We start from the raw sequence: 19,961 nt of genomic DNA, 5'->3' as shown, positions 1-19,961 counted from the left end.
TAATGTTATTTATGGACAATTTGTTTTGGTAATTTAATGTTAAATTTTGCAGACCTCTTTCCTGGTTGTACATTATTTTCAAATTGATAAATTTTTAGGTTTCCCCAACTACTATGTCTTTAAATATGTTTTGCCCAGCTTATGCTTTTCTATTCTTGTCCCTGTGGAACAGATTTTTAAAATGAGATGAATGGTTCACAGGGTATTCATATTTTTAAATTTTAATAGATACTATCACATAATAAAAATATTTAAATTTATAAGTCCATCACACAATATGAATGTGGCGATTTTTCTATTAACATCATCATGTCTATAAGTTTGACAGCATCATACTTATTGACTTATTGACTGATAGAGATGAATCCTTGTAATTTTGAATAATTTGAAAGGCAAAATATGGTAACCTATTGCATAATTTTATCTCTCATTGTTAACTAAAAATATTAGGAATTTTTTTCATCTGGCTATTCAGTATTTTTCTATTACATGCTTATTTTTTAAACTGGAATTCAATATTTAAGTTTATTAACTCTATTATTTTTGTTGAAAACATTTCTTTGAAATTTAAAAGTTAATGAGTTTTAATATATATTTTTAAAAGGAAAGATCAAGAAAACACAACCGTAATTTCCTTTACCTTTTAGATTCTAGATTTCTTGCTGGTCTCAGACAAGTTTCTCCTGTTCCAGATGATAGCAATTTACTTACATATTGTCTTCTAATATAAGTGTATTGCTTCTATTTGTATTTTTAATCTATTTGATGTATATTTCACATGGCTTTGAAGTAGAAATATGAATTTATTTTTATGTAAATGAATAACCAATTCTGTCACTTCATGTATTATGCATTTCATCCTTCTCCAATGATCTGATACTTTAACATCTAACAAATATTAAATATTCTGTATCTCTGTACTTTGTTTTTGTCTCGCTTTATATTCAATTCTATTAATCTAGTTTTCTGCCACCGTATTTTAGTTACAGAAATTCAGTAACATTTAGTACAAGGCAAGGAAATTGACCATTGTAGGACACTATTTCCTAATATTTTAATGGCATTTTTGTTCAACTGCAAATTAAAATTAATCAAAAACAATCCCCAGTGACCCTATCAGAATTCTCAGAATAAAGGAATTAATATATAAATTAATTTGAGGAGATCTGATCTCTTAATAATATTGAATCTGTCCATGAAGGAATGTCAGGGGCAATTCTATCTATAACAGGAGCTAGGTAAAATAAGACTGAAACCTAATGGGCTGCATTCCCAGACAGTTAAGGCATTGTAAGTCACAGAATGAGATACAAGGTTGCCATAGGATACAGGTCGTAAAGACCTTGCTGATAAACAGGTTGCAGTAAAGAAGACTGCCAAAATCCACCCAAACCAAGATGGTCACAAGAATGATCTCTGGTAGTCCTCACTGCTACACTCCAGCCAGCACCATCACAGTTGACAAATGCCACGGCAACATCAGGAAGTTACTTCGCAGGGTCTAAAAAGGGGAGGCGTGAATTATCACCCCTTGTTTAGCATATGATAAAAAATAACCATAAAAATGGGCAACCAGCAGCCCTTGGGGCTACTCTTTCTATGGAGTAGCCATTCTTTCATTCCTTTGCTTTCTTAATAAAGTTGCTTTCAGTTTACAGTGAAATTATTAATTTTTCTAATTAATTATTTCTTGCGGGAGATTCAAGAATGATCTCTTGGGGTCTGGATTGAGACCCCTTTCCTGTAACAGAAATATAAGATAAATTCTTCACCTTCAAGCCTTATTTTATAACTTTGCATACAATTATTTAGATTTCTTCATATAAGCTGAGTGGTTTTTTAACTAAATGCAAACCTTGGCATATTTTTAGTTTTCCTGGTATTGTTAACAAAATTTTATTCATATTAACATAATAACTGGTATTATTACAAAGGAAAGTTACAGGTTAAAAATATATATTTTGTATTCATTACAATGCTTTAATAGTTTCATTTCTAGTTGATGAATATTTATTATATATAATAATCACCTTCAAATATTAATAATTGATTTCTCTATATCTTTAAACATCTAATTTTTCATTATTAAATTAGTTCACTTGGAAAAAATTGTTTACTGAAATAGTGATAGAAGAATTATGGTCTTCCTCCTCATTTTATTTGGAATGCATACACTATGCCCCTATATGTTGATTTATAAAAAAAAGCTTACATTTTTTTCCATTTGTTTTTAATCACAAAAAACAGCAATTCTTGTTTATATTTAAATCAAATAATTGTAGTAATATTGACCTGTTTTGGCTTTCTTGAAATAAACCTGATTGGGTCAATAGATTTTTGTCCTTAGATATACTACTTGAATTTATTTCCTATTATTTTTGTCTGCAATTGTTGCATTTATATTCACATGTACATTTTATTTTGGAAGCTATGGTTATGAGGTATTGATATTGAGGTTTTCAATATATGTAAAATGAATTGGAGAAACATTCCCTTTTAATCTGCATTCTGAAATTTTGTTAAAATATAAAAACTATTTGTGCTCTTACTAGTAAACGGAATTGACACCAAGCTTAGTAGTTCTCTTACTACATTTCTACTTTTTCCCCTTTGGCTAACTGAAAGCAGTGGTTCTCAAATAGGATACTGGACAAGCAACATTAGGATCACCTGGAAGCTTATTAGAGATGCAAATTCTCAGCTCCCGCCCCCAATCTCAGACATACCAAACAGAAAACCTGGGTGTAGAGACCGGTAATCTGCATTTTAACAACCCTTTAGGTGATTCTAATTTATGCTTAAATTTAAGAACCACTGTCTTAGATTTCCTACCGCTTGTTCTTCAGCAAATTTTAGCTATTTATATTTGGATGCAAAATATTCCATTTCTTCTATATAAAAAAATTATTGCCATATAAACACAGATGATATACTTATTTAAATATTTTCCATAGCTGTGGCTATGTCTTTAAATTTATTATGCTGTGTATTTATTTCTTTCTGTTAAAAAAACTTGTGCCCGTTTATTTGTATTCTATTTGCCATTTTTTTAGAGGAGAAAAAAGCTTTAGGCTTTGTCTATCATTATACTTCTGCTATTTTTTTCCAAGTTATTTTCGTTTTGTCAATTACATCTTAACTTTCTATTTGTCTTGTAGCTTTTTCCTAGTTCTTTCTTAATTTGAATATTGCTTATTTTTATCTTTTTTATAAAATAACACCTTTATGGCTATAATTTTTTTCTCCATATACAGTTTTGGCCATATGTATATTGGCTTTTGATAGAAAATCCTCATATATTTGTTAACTTGCAAATAATGCTTTCTCCATTTTTATTTCCATTTTACTTTAAAAAATTTTAATTTTGCTTATGGAAATTATTAAATTTCTTAGTATTTTTGGTGTCCCTTGGTTTATTTTTATTTCCAAATTAATTTGTTTGTCATCAAGGAAATTATCATTTAGACTCCTTATATATTTATTATGGTATACAAAAATTCTTAAAATTATTTTCCTGCAATATTAGTTGATTATTTTATCTCATTTATCTTTCTTAATGTTTACTATTTTGTTCTTTTACTTGTTAGCTGTAATCAAATTTCTAAGATGTTCTTTTTTCATAGCTCTTTTTCAAGAAATTCCTTCTAGATGCATCCAGTATTGGTCTTAACTGGAACCACATTTCCACATTTTTATCTCTCTCTCTATATCTATATATAGTATTTTGTTCTTTTACTTGTTAGCTGTAATCAAATTTCTAAGATGTTCTTTTTTCATAGCTCTTTTTCAAGAAATTCCTTCTAGATGCATCCAGTATTGGTCTTAACTGGAACCACATTTCCACATTTTTATCTCTCTATATATATGCCATTTATATATTTATGATCAATATTTATATAATAAATAATTTAGATATATACACATACGTAAACTCTGTATAGAGGATTAGTATATCATAATTACAACATTCTTAGTAATGAATTTTCTCTTAGTTTATATTATCTTTGTATCTAAATTTCTGCTATAAATATTAAATTCCTTTTTATGTTCTAAAACTGAAAGTTTATAAGTCTTCCTCTGAGGATGCCTTTCACAATTTTACGTTAGAATTGTATATTTCCTGTAAAGTTTGCCATTTTTCCTTTTTATTTCAACTTTGACCCTATAATTAAACAAAAATGTTTTACAATTTTCAAATGTTAAGATTTTTAGACCAACTTTTTGCATACTTCTAATATGACTGAAGTATATGAGATCAATTTGCCTTTAAAATTTCTGCTTTTTCTAAAAAAAAATTGATTATTTTTTTTGTGGCCACGTGTGTAATTGATTTTAATAAATTGTTCATGGATATTCCAGAAAACACACTATTCCCTAAGGATGTAAATTTCTTGGTATCTTTTGAAAATCCAGCAAGCCACTGAGGAAAACCAAGAGGCTGTATCTAGATATCCGAGTAAGAAACTCAACTCACCTGCTCAGTAATTTTATGGCTGTTGGGGACCAGAACACTCCTGTAGGTTCAGTATGTTTGACTCTTGTGTTCCTCAGATTTGCTGCTTTCCAGTCCTTAGACCTAGGACTCCATTTGCTTTCTCAGCCCACTTGGAGAGAAATCCCTGCCTAAAGTACCTCAGCTAAGACTCCAACAAAGCCAAGGTATACTAGCTCCCAGCTGCCCCTGGTCTCCAGCATCCATTTGAATCACGAGAGTTGAAGCAATTGAAGAAAGCGGATCACGTGCATGTCCCTATTTTCTTAGAAGCCTCCAAATATTCCCCTGAGGAAGCCCACAGGTGTGTGTGAAATGTGCTAGTATGTGTTCCCTGTGACCAACATGACCTAATACCATTTCCAACGTAATAGTGATTTTTTTCAAAAATGTAGAAATACTCTGTAATTACATCAACTTTCTTAGCACATAAACTTTTTCTATCTCCAAATTTCTGTAGTACTCTAGGTTAGAATAACCTATAAAATTTATTATATTTTCCTTGCAGTTTTCTTTGTCAATTGCATATACCAAGTTTATTAAAGAATTTCTCCCTATACACTATACCATGTTATGTCTCTAAAGTCTCAGTTACTTTTTGCTCTGCAGTCCTCCTACATCATTTTGAAGGAAGGGGAAACAGGGGAGAGGGTAATAGTCTGCTCATTCTGAACTGAAATCCCTCAAAAAGCTCTCTGTAAAGGTTGCTGACCTAAAATTCAGGCAATCTCTTTAGTATGCATTCAGGTTGGGCCTTAGTTTTGGGGTAAAGACAATAATCTTATGCAACCTTCTATTACCTACAACATATGCCCCTTAGAGGTAATGGGGTTTATACTATGCAATTTATCTTTAGAAAACTCAACTACTTCTGTCAATTGAATTTTTTGTTAGATCATGAGTTTATTAAATTATTTTAAAAACTTGATGCATTGAAAACAAAATATTTAGCAGTTGCCTAATCATAATACTAAAGTCACTGAGATGCCAAAGTCTTGGATCTGAAACATTCGTGAAGAGAGCTGTTCATCTATTTAGTGAAAGCTGAGGATGTCACTTAGTCCCAATGGGCACCGGGCTATTTCTACCTTAAGCATCTTCAAATTTTTTCTTTTCTTTTCTTTTCTTTTTTCTTTTCTTTTCCTTTTCTTTTCTTTTCTCTTCTCTTTTCTTTTCCTTTCCTTTTCTTTTCTCTTCTCTTTTCTTTTCTTGTCTTTCCTCTCCTTCCTTCCTCTCTTCTTTCCTTCCTTCTTTCCTTCTTTTCTCTCCTTCATCCTTTCTCTCCCTCCCTCCTTTCCTTTTTTTCTTCCCTCCCTCCCTCCCTCCCTTCCTCTCTCTTTTTCTTTCATTTAAGTGTGGAGAAACATTTATGCAATCTTTTGCCCATTTTGTAACTAGGTTATTAATTTTTTTTTTTTTTACTATTTAGTTGTGCCAATTACATATTTTGGAGATTAACCCTTGTGATATAGTGAAATATTTATATTTAGTCTTTCTCTTCTTTTTCTTTTTTAACTTTCTCCTTTTTTATTGTTGCAAGAACACAACATCAGAACTTAACATGAGATCTACCTTCTTAACAAAGTATAAAATACATTATTGTTGATTATAGGTACAATGTTTTACAACACATAGCTAGAGTTTATTCCTCTAGCTTTACTGAAACTTTATTTGTGCCCATTGATTAATAATTTCCCATTTCCCCCTCTTCCTAGCCCTGATAGCCACCATTCCACTCTTCAGTTTTATGAATTTGATCATTTTATATACTTCATATAAATGCAATTATGAAGTAGTTGTCTTTCTGTCGTGGGTTTATTTCATCTAGCATAATGTCCTCAAAGTTCATCCTTTTAGTTGCATATTGCAAAGTTTTCTTTTTTAAAAAACTGAATAACATTCAGTTTTTTGTATAAACCATGTTTTTTTTATCCATTCATCTGTGGTTGGGCAATTATGTTGCTTTTATATCTTGACTATAGCAAAGTGTGCTACAATACATATGAGAGTGCGAATATCTCTCTTCAAGATCCTGATTTCAATCCCTTTAGATAGTCAGGAGTGGAACTGTTGAATTATACAACAGTTCTATTTTTCTTTTTTGAGAAACCTCCATATTGTATTGCATAGTGGCTAGACCATTTTGCATCCCACCATTGTGCAAGAGTCCTAATTTCTCCAAATCCTCACAATCCCCTCTTGTTTTTGACAATAGACATTCTAACAGGTATGAGATGATATCTCATTGTGCTTTTGATGTGAATTTCCCTGATGATTAATAATATTGAGCATTTAGAAACATATACTTGTTCATCATTTGAATGTCTTCTTTGGAGAAAAGTTTGTTCAATTTTTTACCCATTTTGTACCCAGGTGATATGGTTTGGCTGTGTCCCCATCCAAATCTCACCTTGAATTTTAATAATCCCTATGTGTCATGAGAGGGACCCAGTGGAAGATAATGGAATTATGGGAGCAGGTCTTTCCCATGCTGTTCTCATGACAGTGAATAAGTCTCAGGAAATCTGATGGTTTTATAAAGAGAGTTCCCCTGCACACACTCTCTTGCCTGCCACCACATAAGATGTGCCTTTGTTCCTCCTTTTCTTTCTGCCATGATCGTGAGGCCTCTCCAGCCACGTGAATCTGTGAGTTCATTAAACCTTATTTCTCTTTATAAATTACACAGTCTCAGGTGTGTCTTTATTAGCATCATGAAAACAGAAGAATATAGTAAATTGGTACCAAGAGTGGGGTGCTGCTTTAAAGATACCCAAAAATGTAGATGTGACTTTGGAACACAGTAACAGGCAGAAGATGGAACTGTTTGGAGAGCTCAGAAAAAGACTGAAAAATGTTGCAAAGCTTGGAACTTTCTAGAGAGTTGAAGGACTCAGAAGATAGTATATGGAAAATAAGGACCAGGCTGAGGTGGTCTCAGATGGAGATGAGAAACTTGGGAACTGGAGCAATGGTAACTCTTGCCATACGAAGATATTTGTGGCATTTTGCCCCTGCCCTGGAGATCTGTGGGACTTTGAACTTGAGAAAAATTATTTAGGGTACCTGAGGAAAGAAATTTCTAAGTGGCAAAGCATTCAAGAGGAAGCAGAGCATAAAAGTTTGGAAAATTTGCAGCCTGACAATGCAATAGAAAATAAAAATCCATTTTCTGGGAAGAAATTCAAGCCTGCTGCAGAAATTTGCATAAGTAACAAGGACCCCAATGTTATTCACCAAGAAATGGGGAAATTGTCTCCAGGGCATGTGAGAGACATTGTGGCAACCCCTGTCATCACAGTCCTGGAGGCCTTGGAGGAGAAAATGGTTTTGTGGGCTAGGCCCAGAGCCCCTGTTATGTGTGCAGTCTACAGACTTGGTGACCTCTGTCTCACTACTCCAGCTGTAGCAAAAAGGGGCCAAGGTACAGCTCAGAATGTGGCTCCAGAGGGTGCAAGCCCCAAGTCTTGACAACAAGCCCTAAGCCTTGGCAGCTTCCACATGGTGTTGAGCCTGTGAGTGCACAGAAGTCAAGAATTGAGGTTTGGGAACCTAGATTTCAGAGGATGTATGGAGACATCTGGATGTCCAGGTAGAAGTTTGCTACAGGGGTGGGGACCTCAAGTAGAACCTCTGCTAGTGTGCAGAAGTGCATAAGGAAAATGTGGGGTTGGAGCCCCTACACAGAGTCCCCACTAGGGCACTGCCTAGTGGAGCTGTGAGAAGAGGGCCATCACCCTCCACACCCCAGAATGGCAGATCCACTAACAGCTTGCACCTTGCGCTGGAAAAGTTGCAGACACTCAATGCCAGCCTGTGAAAGCAGCCAAGAGGGAGGTTGTATACTGCAAAGACACAGAGGTGGAGCTGTTCAAGCCCATGGAAGCCTACCTTTTGCATCAGCATGATCTGGATGTGAGACATGGAGTCAAAGGAGATCATTTTGGAACCTGAAGATTTAATGACTGACCTATTTGATTTCAGACTTCCCTTTTGTTTTGGACAATTTCTCCCATTTAGAATGAGTGTATTTATCCAATGTCTGTACCCCCATTGTATCTAGGAAGCAATTAACTTGCCTTTGATTTTACAGGCTCATAGGCAGAAGGGACTTGCCTCATCTTAGATTAGACTTTAGACTGTAGACTCTTGAGTTAATGTTGAAATGAGTTAATACTTTGGGGGACTGTTGGAAAGGCATGATTTTTGAAAAGTGAGGATAGGAGATTTGGGAGGGGATAAGTGTGGGAAGATATGGTTTGGCTGTACCCACACCCAAATCTTACCTTAAATTGTAATAATGGCCACGTGTTGTGGGAGGGACCTAGTAAGATGTAATTGAATCATGGGGGCAGGTCTTTCCCATGCTGTTCTTGTGATAGTGAATAAGTGTCAGGAGAGCTGATGGTTTTATGAAAGGGAATTCTGCTGTACACACTCTCTTGCCTGCCACCACGTAAGGCATACCTTTGCTCCTTTTCTGCCTTCTGCCATGATTTGGAGGCCACCCCAGCCATGTGAAACTGTGAGTCCATTAAACCTATTTTTCTTTATAAATTACCCAGTCTTGGGTCTGTCTTTATTAGCAGCATGAGAACAGACTAATTCACTAGGTTATTCATTTTTTACTATTTACTTGTGGAAATTACTTGCATACTTTGGAGATTAACTCTTGTAATGAAATATATATTTGGTTTTCCCTCTGTTTCTTGACATAAACCTTCTAAAATTCTTGAAATCTTCAAAGTGGTAAGTGTCATTTTGTCTATTAATGAGTTGACAGAATTGAGTGAATTTTTTAGTTCAATTATTGTTTTCTTCCATTCCATGATTTCTATTTGGTACTTTTTAATATTTTCTATCTTTTTGTTGAAATTCTCACTTTGTTTATGCATTATTTTCTTGACCTCAGTGAGTATCTCTATGAGAGTTCTTTTAAATGATCTGTCAGATAAATCATATAACTCTTTTTTTTTTTTTTTTTTTTTTCCTAAGTTGGTTCTTGGTGGTTTTCTTTGGTCCTCTGTTGGGAATATCCTTGTCTATCTTTTCATTTTTTTTGACTTTCTATGTTGATGGTATCTGCACATTAGACAAAACATTCATTTCTCCCTGTCTTCACAGACTAGCCTTGTATGGAAAAGACCCCCAACAACTAGCCAGGTGAAATATTCTGGGGTCTTCACCAACTTTTCCTTCCCCAGGGAAAAGCAGGTCACTGTATTTTTTCTGTTCACTCTGTGCTCAGCCACGGGAATGAAAAAGCTATGGCTTCTCCTAGCACAAGCCAACATTTCCATTCTCCCAAAGGCAGCTCTGTGTTAGACCCATCAGAGCTTCAAGAATGATAAGACAAATGCTGTCTCTTTGGGCAGCCCTGGAGAAATTTGGGTGATGAACTCAAGGAGCTACTTTTTATTTAAGCAGGCAGAAGCTGAGAGCTGAAAATTTTTGTCTGCCTGCTCTGTGCTGAGCAAGGAGAAAGATTAATGGTGTCCATTAGTGTAAGCCACTGCCTGTATTCTCCCCTAGGTGGCTGGCTTTGCTGGACTCATTAGTGTTCCAACCTGGAAAGATAGAAGCTAGTCTTCCAGGGAGATACCTTGGAAAAGTGGAAGTGCTGGACATTCAAACTAACCCCTTCCTGTAAGTAAAGCTGGAGGTTGAGGGGTTTCTTACTGATCATATGATGATGTGCCTGGGCCTGGTCTCCAGTGAGAAGGGAACCCGATTCTCTCTACCAAATGAGTCTGGTTTTGCATTCTCCCAAGGTACAGTGGTGTTTCAAAGATTTTCAGATTTCTCACAAAGGGAATTAGTCTGTAAAATATTTCTGAAGCTATATGTTTGTCAGGGGAAGAAGATGAAGATCTTCCTAGTCTGCTATGTTGCTGATATCACTCTTGTTATTTGTATTTTAATATCAAATGGAATGTAAAAATTCATGTTTAAAATATCTCATCTGTTACTATATAGTCTTTATAAATGCATCTTCACTGGCCCAGTTTCTTCTGTTTTGTCCTGTTTTTACCAGACTTCTCAGCAGCTTTCTATTTAGTAAGCCATTCTTTTCTTAATTTATTTTTTATTTTTTATTTTTTTTGCTTACCTAAACATTGTATAGTTTTTATTTTCCTCTTGCTTCTGTGGTCATTGCTTTCCAGGACGTTTCCCATGTAATCTTCCTCTAGCGGACTCTAGGTATTAGTAAACGTCAAGAGTTTATCCTAAAGTTCCATTTCTTCTCTTTTTGAGCTCTCCCTATTATACTTATCAGTCCACACTGATTTAAGTATATGTTTAGGTAGATGGAAAATAATGGGTAAACTTTTCTCCCATTCCTGAATGTCCCCTTGCAATGTAACTGTCTTCCATCAAGAGGTAGTTTCTACATCTTCTCTCCTTGAATGTAAGCTTAGTCATGTGACATTCTTTGGCTAATGCCACATTAACAAACTGGATGCAAACAGAGGTTTGCATCAAGAGATTTGCATGGGGCTTTACCCTCTTTTTCTACTGAAAAATTTTCCACCATTATGTAACAAAGTCTGGCTTAACCTGTTGGATGCTGGGAATCATATGGCCCCTTATCATCATCATCCTACCAACAGCCAGAACCAACTGCCAGATATACAAGGGAAACCAGCATAGATTAGCTCCAGGTAATCTTCCACTAATGACACATCCACCCAGTTGACACACAGACTTGTGAATAATAAAATGGTTAGCATATTAAGCCACTGAATTTTAGGAAGGTGATTCATATAGCCATATAGAAATAACAAATATGTCAGTGACTCCAAATTCTCCCTAATTGAGCTAGTCTTCTAAGATTCCAACTTAAATATCCACCCATAGCCCCGAAATTTCCACTGACATGCACCTCAAATTGAGCAAGTCTTTATATCCTCCACGAAACCTGAATCATAAATAATTAAGCCCATCTCAGTAAATGAGACCACCTAACTGTTAAACATAAAACCTCAGGATATTTTATTTCATTCCATCCCCTGGACACTGTCAATTTTATTTTCAAAATATTTCTTAAGTCTCTCCAGTTTTTTCGGTATTCATGGCTCTTAGTGTACTCATCTGGTCTTATTTTACTAGAAGATATTCTAGGATGGTCTCTTTGCTTCCATTCTTGAAAACTCTCATGCCATTCTCCATGTGACAACCAGAATGATTTTTTAATATAGTAATTTTTTTAAAAGACTGAGCTTCCTTTAAGTGAGTGGCCAGGTTAATATTTTTTTCATAAATTACATTGAATCTAAATATTGTTAATAGACTACCATCTAGTAAATCTGCACATTTTTCTTTTTAGTTTTTGAGGTTTATGATGACCAAGAGTCACTCGTGTTGTTTCCAAACCTGTTTATGCCTATTTTAGTTTGTATTTTACTTATATAATTTAATTACCTATATTTAGAAAGTATAATTTTCCATATAATTGGAAAGTATAATTTTAAAAAGACGCATTTTATAGAAACGAAGTCAAATGCTTTAGGAAAATTTAATATAAATGAAATGCTGAAACTTTGCTATATAATTGTATGTAAGGGTAATAATTATAAAAGATATTTAAAAACAATTGTTAAGTATCTAGAAGGATTTTACTCATATGGCTTCACAAGTATCTTCTGAGTTTTTACTCTACTTTAAATAAACTGAAACTGAAAACAATACATGGTTTATTATGGACTGTGGTTTACACAAGGCAGAGTTTGTAGAGCCTCAGTGACTCACATTCAAAACTAAGACATTGGCTGGGTTTATTAGGGAAATGGCCAATTCAATTATATTTATAGATTTTAGGTAGAAAGAAAATATTTAAAGTTATTTGTGTCATTTTTATGACAATTGTTTTATTTTTCAATTAATATCCAACTATCACATTTAGTAGAAGAATTTCTGCTGCAAATAGATTGGGTTACCTCATTCCCTAATTATAATTATTTAATTATTCAGTGACCTACCACTTAAAAGGCAAATATCACACCATAGTCTTCCAGGAGACTTCAAGATATGGTGGCAGCTATGTTAACAGCAGCCTTTCATGTTTTTCACTCCCACTATCCCTCTCCATGTTCCAGGCACATTGACCTAGCAGAACTTTGAAGACACTAAGCTCTTTCTTATCTCGTCTTTCACATACAGTTATACTCGCCTGGTAAGCTCATAACAACTCTTTGGTGTCCATCTCACTTAGGTATATTCTTCGGATATCATCTTAAATGCATCTTCTTTATATAAGCCTTTCCTGACTCTCAAATCTATAGCTGATGTTCTTCACGGTAGCTTTTGTTTTCCTTCATAGTAGTTATCATAATTTTCAAAAATGTTGTATTTGTGCATTGGTTTTTTACTTTTTAAAAATATCTCCTTGCATCATTAAACTCCAAGTTCTAATAATGAGATGGCCTGTGTATGTGTGTGTGTGTGTGTGTATATATATATATATAATATATATGTATGTGTGTGTATATATATATATGTATGTGTGTGTGTGTGTGTGTATATATATATATATATATATTTTTTTTTTGCCCAGGCTGGAGTGCAGTGGTGCGATCTCAACTCACTGCAACTTCTGCCTCTCAGGTCTAAGCAATTGTCCTGTCTCACCCTCCCTGTAGTAGGGACTACAGGCACGTGCCACCACACCCATTTAATTTTTGTATTTTTAGTAGAGATGGGGTATTACGATGTTGACCAGGCTGGCCTTGAACTCCTGACTTCAGGTGATCCGCCTTCCTTGGCCTCCTAAAGTGCTGGGATTACAGGCGTGAGCCACGGCGCCCAGCCAGATGACCTGTGTCTTTAATTTACTCCCATAACCCTAGAGCCTGGAAAAAATAAGTGCTTAGTTTTTTTTGCTTGTCTGTTTAATTAAATAAGTGAATGAAGAATCAGTTATGGAAATAAAACTAATGGGGTAGGAAGTTTTATTCCTTGGATATTTAAAGTTATCTATAGTTGGTTTTTGCTTCTAATGTCCAGCTGTCTAGTATCTCATGACAATCTTCTTTCACCTCATTGCCATGTAAGCTTAGTGACTAAACAGACTTCTATCATGTTCATTGCTAATCCTCAAATAGTACCTGGTACATAGAAGGTACTAAATAAATATGCTTTTATTGATAGACTATCACTGTGGAAGAATATCTATTTTTAGAATTAATTATGATTTCAGGATCGTTTCCAATAGTTCTGGCTAAATTGGAAAAGTACTAAAAAGAAGGAATTGGTATAGTGTCTAGTTATTGATGAATTTCCCTTTTCTTCCTAGGTAGACAAAATTTATTTCCTCAGCTTCCTTACAATTATGTGCAGGCAAGTGATTGAGATCTGGCCAGTGAGTTATGAGTGGAAATGATGCTACATCTTCCAGGTATGGGCCCACTAAAAAGAAATCCACTTTCTTTAGCCATTCAGTTGTTGAATAGAGAAGGTTATCAGTCAAGATAGAAGGAGCCTGGGTCACTAACTGACAAAATAGAGCAGAGCCTCTCCCCAATTTTTAACCCATCCTGACCTGTCACGTGAGGAAAAACTGATTTTTATTACCGTCAGACCACTGACAATTTGAATTTGTTTGTACCAGCAGTCAACCCATTCTGAATAATACAAAGGGTATATCATGATGAATATAAAGATGATATAGCTACATATTTCTAACCTTCTTGAATTTTCTAAAAATTTGAGGCAAGTTTCTTTGTAGATTGTGCAATGCTAGCAGTCAGTAAATAAGGGAAAATAGTTGATATAATGAAAACAATACTGAGAGTAGTATCAAACTTGGAGATCACTTTGTAACTAGACAGCAGAAGGGTTCCCAGAGACAATCTCAAGTACAAACTATGTGCTCATCTTAAGCTTTTTCATGCTGGTTATAGCATAAAGTTGAGATGCATCCCATATGCTTTAAATCCTTCAACTCCACTATTTGTTATACATTCAAGAATGGTTTGAGATAGTTAATTTATTTTATTTCATTATATTCTAGATTCATTGATTGAGGAAGAGGAAAGCAAGTTGCTGAGTAGATGACTTTGTTGAATGACATTCAAGGTAGAAGATCTATTGCTGTGATTATGTCCCTGAGCACTGAGATTTTATGTTCCTGGGGCAGGAGTAAATCTTTCCGGGTGGAACGACTCCTCCTTTCATCCTCCTAATCCCCATATTATGCTCAGCCAAAAGAGCTCCAAGTCAAACGGAAAAAGACCCTTTAAAAGGAAACTCAGTTAAAGCCACCTTATTTGTTTAATTAGTTCTGATCTGCCTTAAATCATAAATGTTCTATCACACAGTTTTTATTAGTTTCTAAATGTCTTTTAAATTTAGTTTTGCAATAAGTCTGGCATGTACTTATATAATGTGAGGTAGAGTTCTAACAAAATATTTTTCTTCCTAGGGAGCTAGTTTTGAACATTATCAACTAAATAATCTGTCATTCCCCCAGTGAATTTTAGTGCCATCCCTATACTAAGTTCCAGTATGTGTCTCTGTACTTCCTCATTGATTCATTCATCTATTATTTCATAGGACCATTCTGTTGTAATTATCCAATCTGATTGTAGCATGTCTAATTTGGTAAAACAAATTTATTTCTGCCCTTATTATTAAAATTGACTTAGCTTTTTGTCATACATATTTTAAATAAATTTGTCATAAATTCCAGCTCCAATATTGAGTAGTTATACATTAAATTATAAAATAATTTGAATATTATATCAAGAAATCTCATATAAGAATAGAAAATGTCTCCATTTATTCTGATCTTGTGGGTCTTTGCAGAGAGTTTTAACATTTTCTTTATTACGTCATGTATATTTTTAATTAATTCCTAGATACTTTCAATTTTTTTGCTATTGTTTTTGGAAACTCGTTGATTATTGCTAATATAAGAATATACTAGTGAATATTTAAGTTGATTTGATATTTGGCAAATTTGCTATACTCTCATACTAGTCATAACATATTTTCAATTATATATTTTTTCAGTTGAAATATATATAGGTATTCATCATTATTTTTATTACTTTCTGTATTTTTTCTTTTTCACCATATATTGTTTACTTATAATTCTCTTTACAGTACTTTTGCAAAATTAGTTTTTCAATAGGTCTGATTAACTTTTCTCAACAATGCAGCTTTCAGTTTTGTCAACATTATGAATTTTTGTTGTTGTTACTCTCTGCTATTTTCTGCCTCATTTCTATAATAGCTTTCCTTTTCAAGTTTTCTGGTTTTGTATCATTTCTCCTTTTCAAACACCTTGACTTTTTGTATTTAAATAGAATTGACCCTTGAACAACATGGGAATTGGGGGCGCCGACCACTCTTGCAGACAAAAAAATTTGAGTGTAACATTTGACTATCCAGAAACTTAACAACCAATACTCTACTGTTGACTGGAAGCCTTACCGATAACATAAAGCCAATTAACATATATTTTGTATATTATACATATTATATACTCTATTCTTACCAGAAAGTCAGCTAAAGAAAAGAAAATGTTAAGAAAACCACAAGAAAGAGAAAATACATATACTGTTCATTAAGTGGAAGTTGATCATCATAAAGGTCTTTATCTTCATCATCTTCAGATTGAGTAAGCTAAAGGGGAGGAAGAAGAGAAGCGGTTGATCTGCAGAGGTGGCAGAGGCAAAAGAGGTGGAGAAGGTGAAAGGGGAGGCAAATTACACTGGGTATAACTTTTATTGAAAAAATATCTATAAGTTGACCAGTGCAATTCAAACCTGTGTTGTTCAAAGGTCAAGTGTATTTCTGTTTACTAATATAAGGGTTTTTCAACCTTGACACTATTGACATTTTGAGCTGTATAATTCTTTACTTTGTATTTGAGGTGTTGTCCTATGCAGTGAGGGTATTTAGCAGCATTCCCAACTTTACCTACTACTTAGAAGAAAAAAAAAAACAAAAAAACCTACTCTAGTCATGACAATCAAGCAGACATTGCCAAATGTCCTCAGAGAGGAAGCAAAATTCTCCTCTGTTGAGAATCTCTGGAAATTGACCGAAGGGTATAAAAAATGAGAAATATTTAGAAAAAACTATTGAGCCTCAGATAAGAACTCTCTAGTGATGTTTCAGTCTTGGGCTGCTTCCTTAGCCTTCAGGTTCCTGGGGGTTGTAGTCCTTATTGCGGACTAAGCTAAGAAAACAAGTAGCTTCATTGTGAGTGGAGCTGACTTGATTTGAAATTGAAGCCAGAAAATCTCTATGGCCTAGAACATTGTTTTACAGCTTACACTTACAGTAGTGATATCTGTGGCAAATGAACAGGGAGAGCCAGTGTTATAGTTTGTGAAACTGACTCTAGGGCAAGCAATTAACTAGCAGATTGGCCAGAAATTTAACAAAAGATCTCGGAATCAAACTTTCATATGAACTGTGATAAACTTCTATATATTCCTGGCTGTCTGAAAATCTGTATGGATTTGCAAGGCTACACAAATGCTCAGAAGAGACATAAGAGGATCCTAATTATCTACACTTCCTTGGTTACATGAGAGGTTTTGTACGTAAGCAGAAGAGACAAAAGAAAGGGCAGATTATGTTAAAAGCTGAAGGTGATTTCTAATTGCCTGAACTTTGAATGTATTCTTCAATGAACACATGGATGCGATGACAAACAAAAGAAGACTTACTGGCTCGAAGTGTTTGAGAACAATCAGACAACCATTTTGACACAGTGGTGACCTTTAGCAAAGCAATATACACCATAAGAAAGAAAGGCTCCACAGGCAAGTCACTAAATAGACAAACATAGGAACAATAATAACCACTGTGGGCAAATAAAAATCCAGGGAATTAAAAATGTAAACAATTTTCAGTTTTCAACAAAAACAAGGAGATATGCAAAAGAATGGGAAAATGTGTCACACATTTAGGAAAATAACAAATAAGCAAACGAGCAAGGTCTCTGATGGGGCACAGATGTTTGACTTCACAGATAAATACTTCAAAACATATATTATAAATATGTCAAAAGAATTAAAAGAAACACCATTTAAAGAATAAAGTATAGCAACAATGACTCTCCAAATAGAAAACGTTAATTAAAGATACAAAATTATAAACAAAAGAACCAAGTAGAAATTCGGGAGTTAAAAAGTCTAGTAACCAAAACAAACAAAGAATCCTAAGAGACTTAAGAGATTGGCATCATTAATATCTAAAGATTGGAAACAATCAAAATGTCCATCAATTGATGAAGGGATAAGCAATATCTGATACCTCCATGCAACAGAATCCTATTCAACAACAAAAGAGGAAAACAGTATTTATACAATTCACATGAATGAACTCAAAAACTTCATCTTAAGTGAAAGACTCCAGATGCAAAAGTCCTATATTGTGTGATTTTAAAAATTATTTTCCCATAAGTTATTGAGGTACATACAAGTGGTATTGGGTTACATGAGTAAGTCCTTTAGTGGTTATTTGTGAGATTTTGGATATTTCGAAATACAGAATGTCCATAAAAGACGAATCTTAGAGGCAGAAAGCCAATCAATTCCTTCCTGAAACTGGGAAAAGCAGCCAAGATTGAATAAAAGCGGGCATGAGGGTTCTCATTTGCATAATAGAAATGTTCTAAAACTGGATTAATTTACTAAAATCATTAAAAAGTGCACTTACAATGAGTGAATTAGCTTGTGTGTAAGTGATACACTAAGAAAGCCCTTAAAAATACTGTTTTTATACCAGTGTGAATAGGAGGGCTTCTCTGGATCAAGAGACATTGCATTTTTCTTTCAAATAATAATAGTCATTACAGTATTAGTAACCATTATATATTTAGCCTTTATTATCTACCATTCTATGAGATTCTTTAAATGTACAATCATATTTGTAACTGTATAAGAGAGGAAATAACAACCAGCATGGTACTGAGATACTGAGATTAAATAATGTGCTTAAAGACTCTTACTCAGGTAGCTTACCTCTTAAGTTCATGGACACAACCAATGTTTTCTATATTCTACTAGCCTTTTTATAGCCTTTTACTGTGTGTGTGTGTGTGTGTGTGTGTGTGTGTGTGTGTGTGTGATGTGACATGACATAAAATTAGCATGGTGTGACATACATTAAATGAAATGTAATGCTTTATATATTTTTAGATTTCATAATCGTTGGCTAAAAATACATATAATCACTGTTAAAATTATTCCTTTAGGATTAACATTTTAACAACTATTTCAACTGCCAAATAATATTTTACTCTGTGTAAGATTCTAAAAGAAATGAAGTGAAAAGTCAGCCTTCTGACTTATTAATCACTTGAGAATAGTAGCAGGATTTTTTGTAGACTTTTCTTAGATTTTTAGTAAGCTATAATGATTTTATAAAATAAATCTCAAAGTAAGATAAAATTTAATGCAATATTTTCACATTTTCAATAACATGGAGCTTTAGCTTATACTCTAAAACTTGTAAGTATATTAAATCATTCTAAGCTTCATTTTGGTAACACAAATAAACCAATGACAAAGAATATAGTTTTTTCCCCCTTGTTTAAAACATGAAAAATATGTCAGTTGCTGATACTCTGACTTTAAATTAGTAAGTGATAAAAATAATAATTAGTCATTAGAGCAATAATAATTGCCTATTAGAAGAGATGTTTTGATGGCACAAGGTAAAATCAATTATTTATAATCAGTAAAGTTTCATAGTGTAAAAGTTTTCTTACTGTGATTATCCAGTATAGGTATAAAGGTAAAATTTAGTGGAAAATCTTACCACGCCAATGGAAAAGTAATTATTGATGATACTGTAAGGCACTGGGTCTCCCTTCTCATCTTTGTCATTAGGTATGACTTCAAACTTCCACCTGTCCAACATGATTTCTGTGCTGTTTTCAATGTCTTTTAGAATTTTCATCAAATTCTCACCTTCATAACCTAATGGGGGAAAAAAAATACCTTGAGAAAAGAACTCCAGCCAAATAAAAAAGCTGTACTTTTATGTTTCCGTATGTTTATGCATATGTAATATTCTAAAGATAAACAATGATTTTGAAGCACATTCTACCACCAAATGAAGAATTAATTATAACATTATACTCATACCCACATTTAATTCTTAACTTTAATTTGTAACACGTACTGTATTTCTCTTCTCTTTTGTGGTGCCAATTCTCAGCATATACAACTGCCAAGTGAACATTTGTACTGTATACCCCACAAAACTTTATATAAATAGATTCAAAATTGAATGAATTCTCTGCTTCCGTATCTTCCTCCTGTGCAGCTGACTTCACAAAGACATCATCCTCTACCCAGTTGCTAAAGTCAAAAATGTGGATGTCATTTTAGACTTTTTCCTTTCCATCACTCTCTTACCCTCACCTTTTCCCCTCTAGTGATATAAAACTTTCAATTTAAGTCAAAGGTCCTACTCTTCGTTTTAAAATTTTGTTTCTTATTCTATC

At 33.9% G+C, this 19,961-nt stretch overlaps 1 protein-coding gene across 2 annotated transcripts in view; it reads right to left on the bottom strand.

The window, feature by feature from the left end:
- Positions 1–19,961, bottom strand: part of DGKB (diacylglycerol kinase, beta 90kDa) — a 766,018-nt gene that overhangs the window by 413,277 nt on the left and 332,780 nt on the right. For both annotated transcript variants that reach the window (XM_011942803.1, XM_011942812.1), the window contains one exon: positions 19,271–19,431. In XM_011942803.1, the coding sequence (XP_011798193.1) occupies positions 19,271–19,431 (161 nt within the window). The remainder of the gene's footprint in view (positions 1–19,270; positions 19,432–19,961) is intronic.

Source organism: Colobus angolensis, unplaced genomic scaffold, assembly GCF_000951035.1.
Source record: "Colobus angolensis palliatus isolate OR3802 unplaced genomic scaffold, Cang.pa_1.0 Scaffold104, whole genome shotgun sequence".
Taxonomy (NCBI): Eukaryota; Metazoa; Chordata; class Mammalia; order Primates; family Cercopithecidae; genus Colobus; species Colobus angolensis.
Note: the sequence above shows the minus strand (reverse complement) of the source record. Positions and strands in the feature narration are given on the sequence as shown.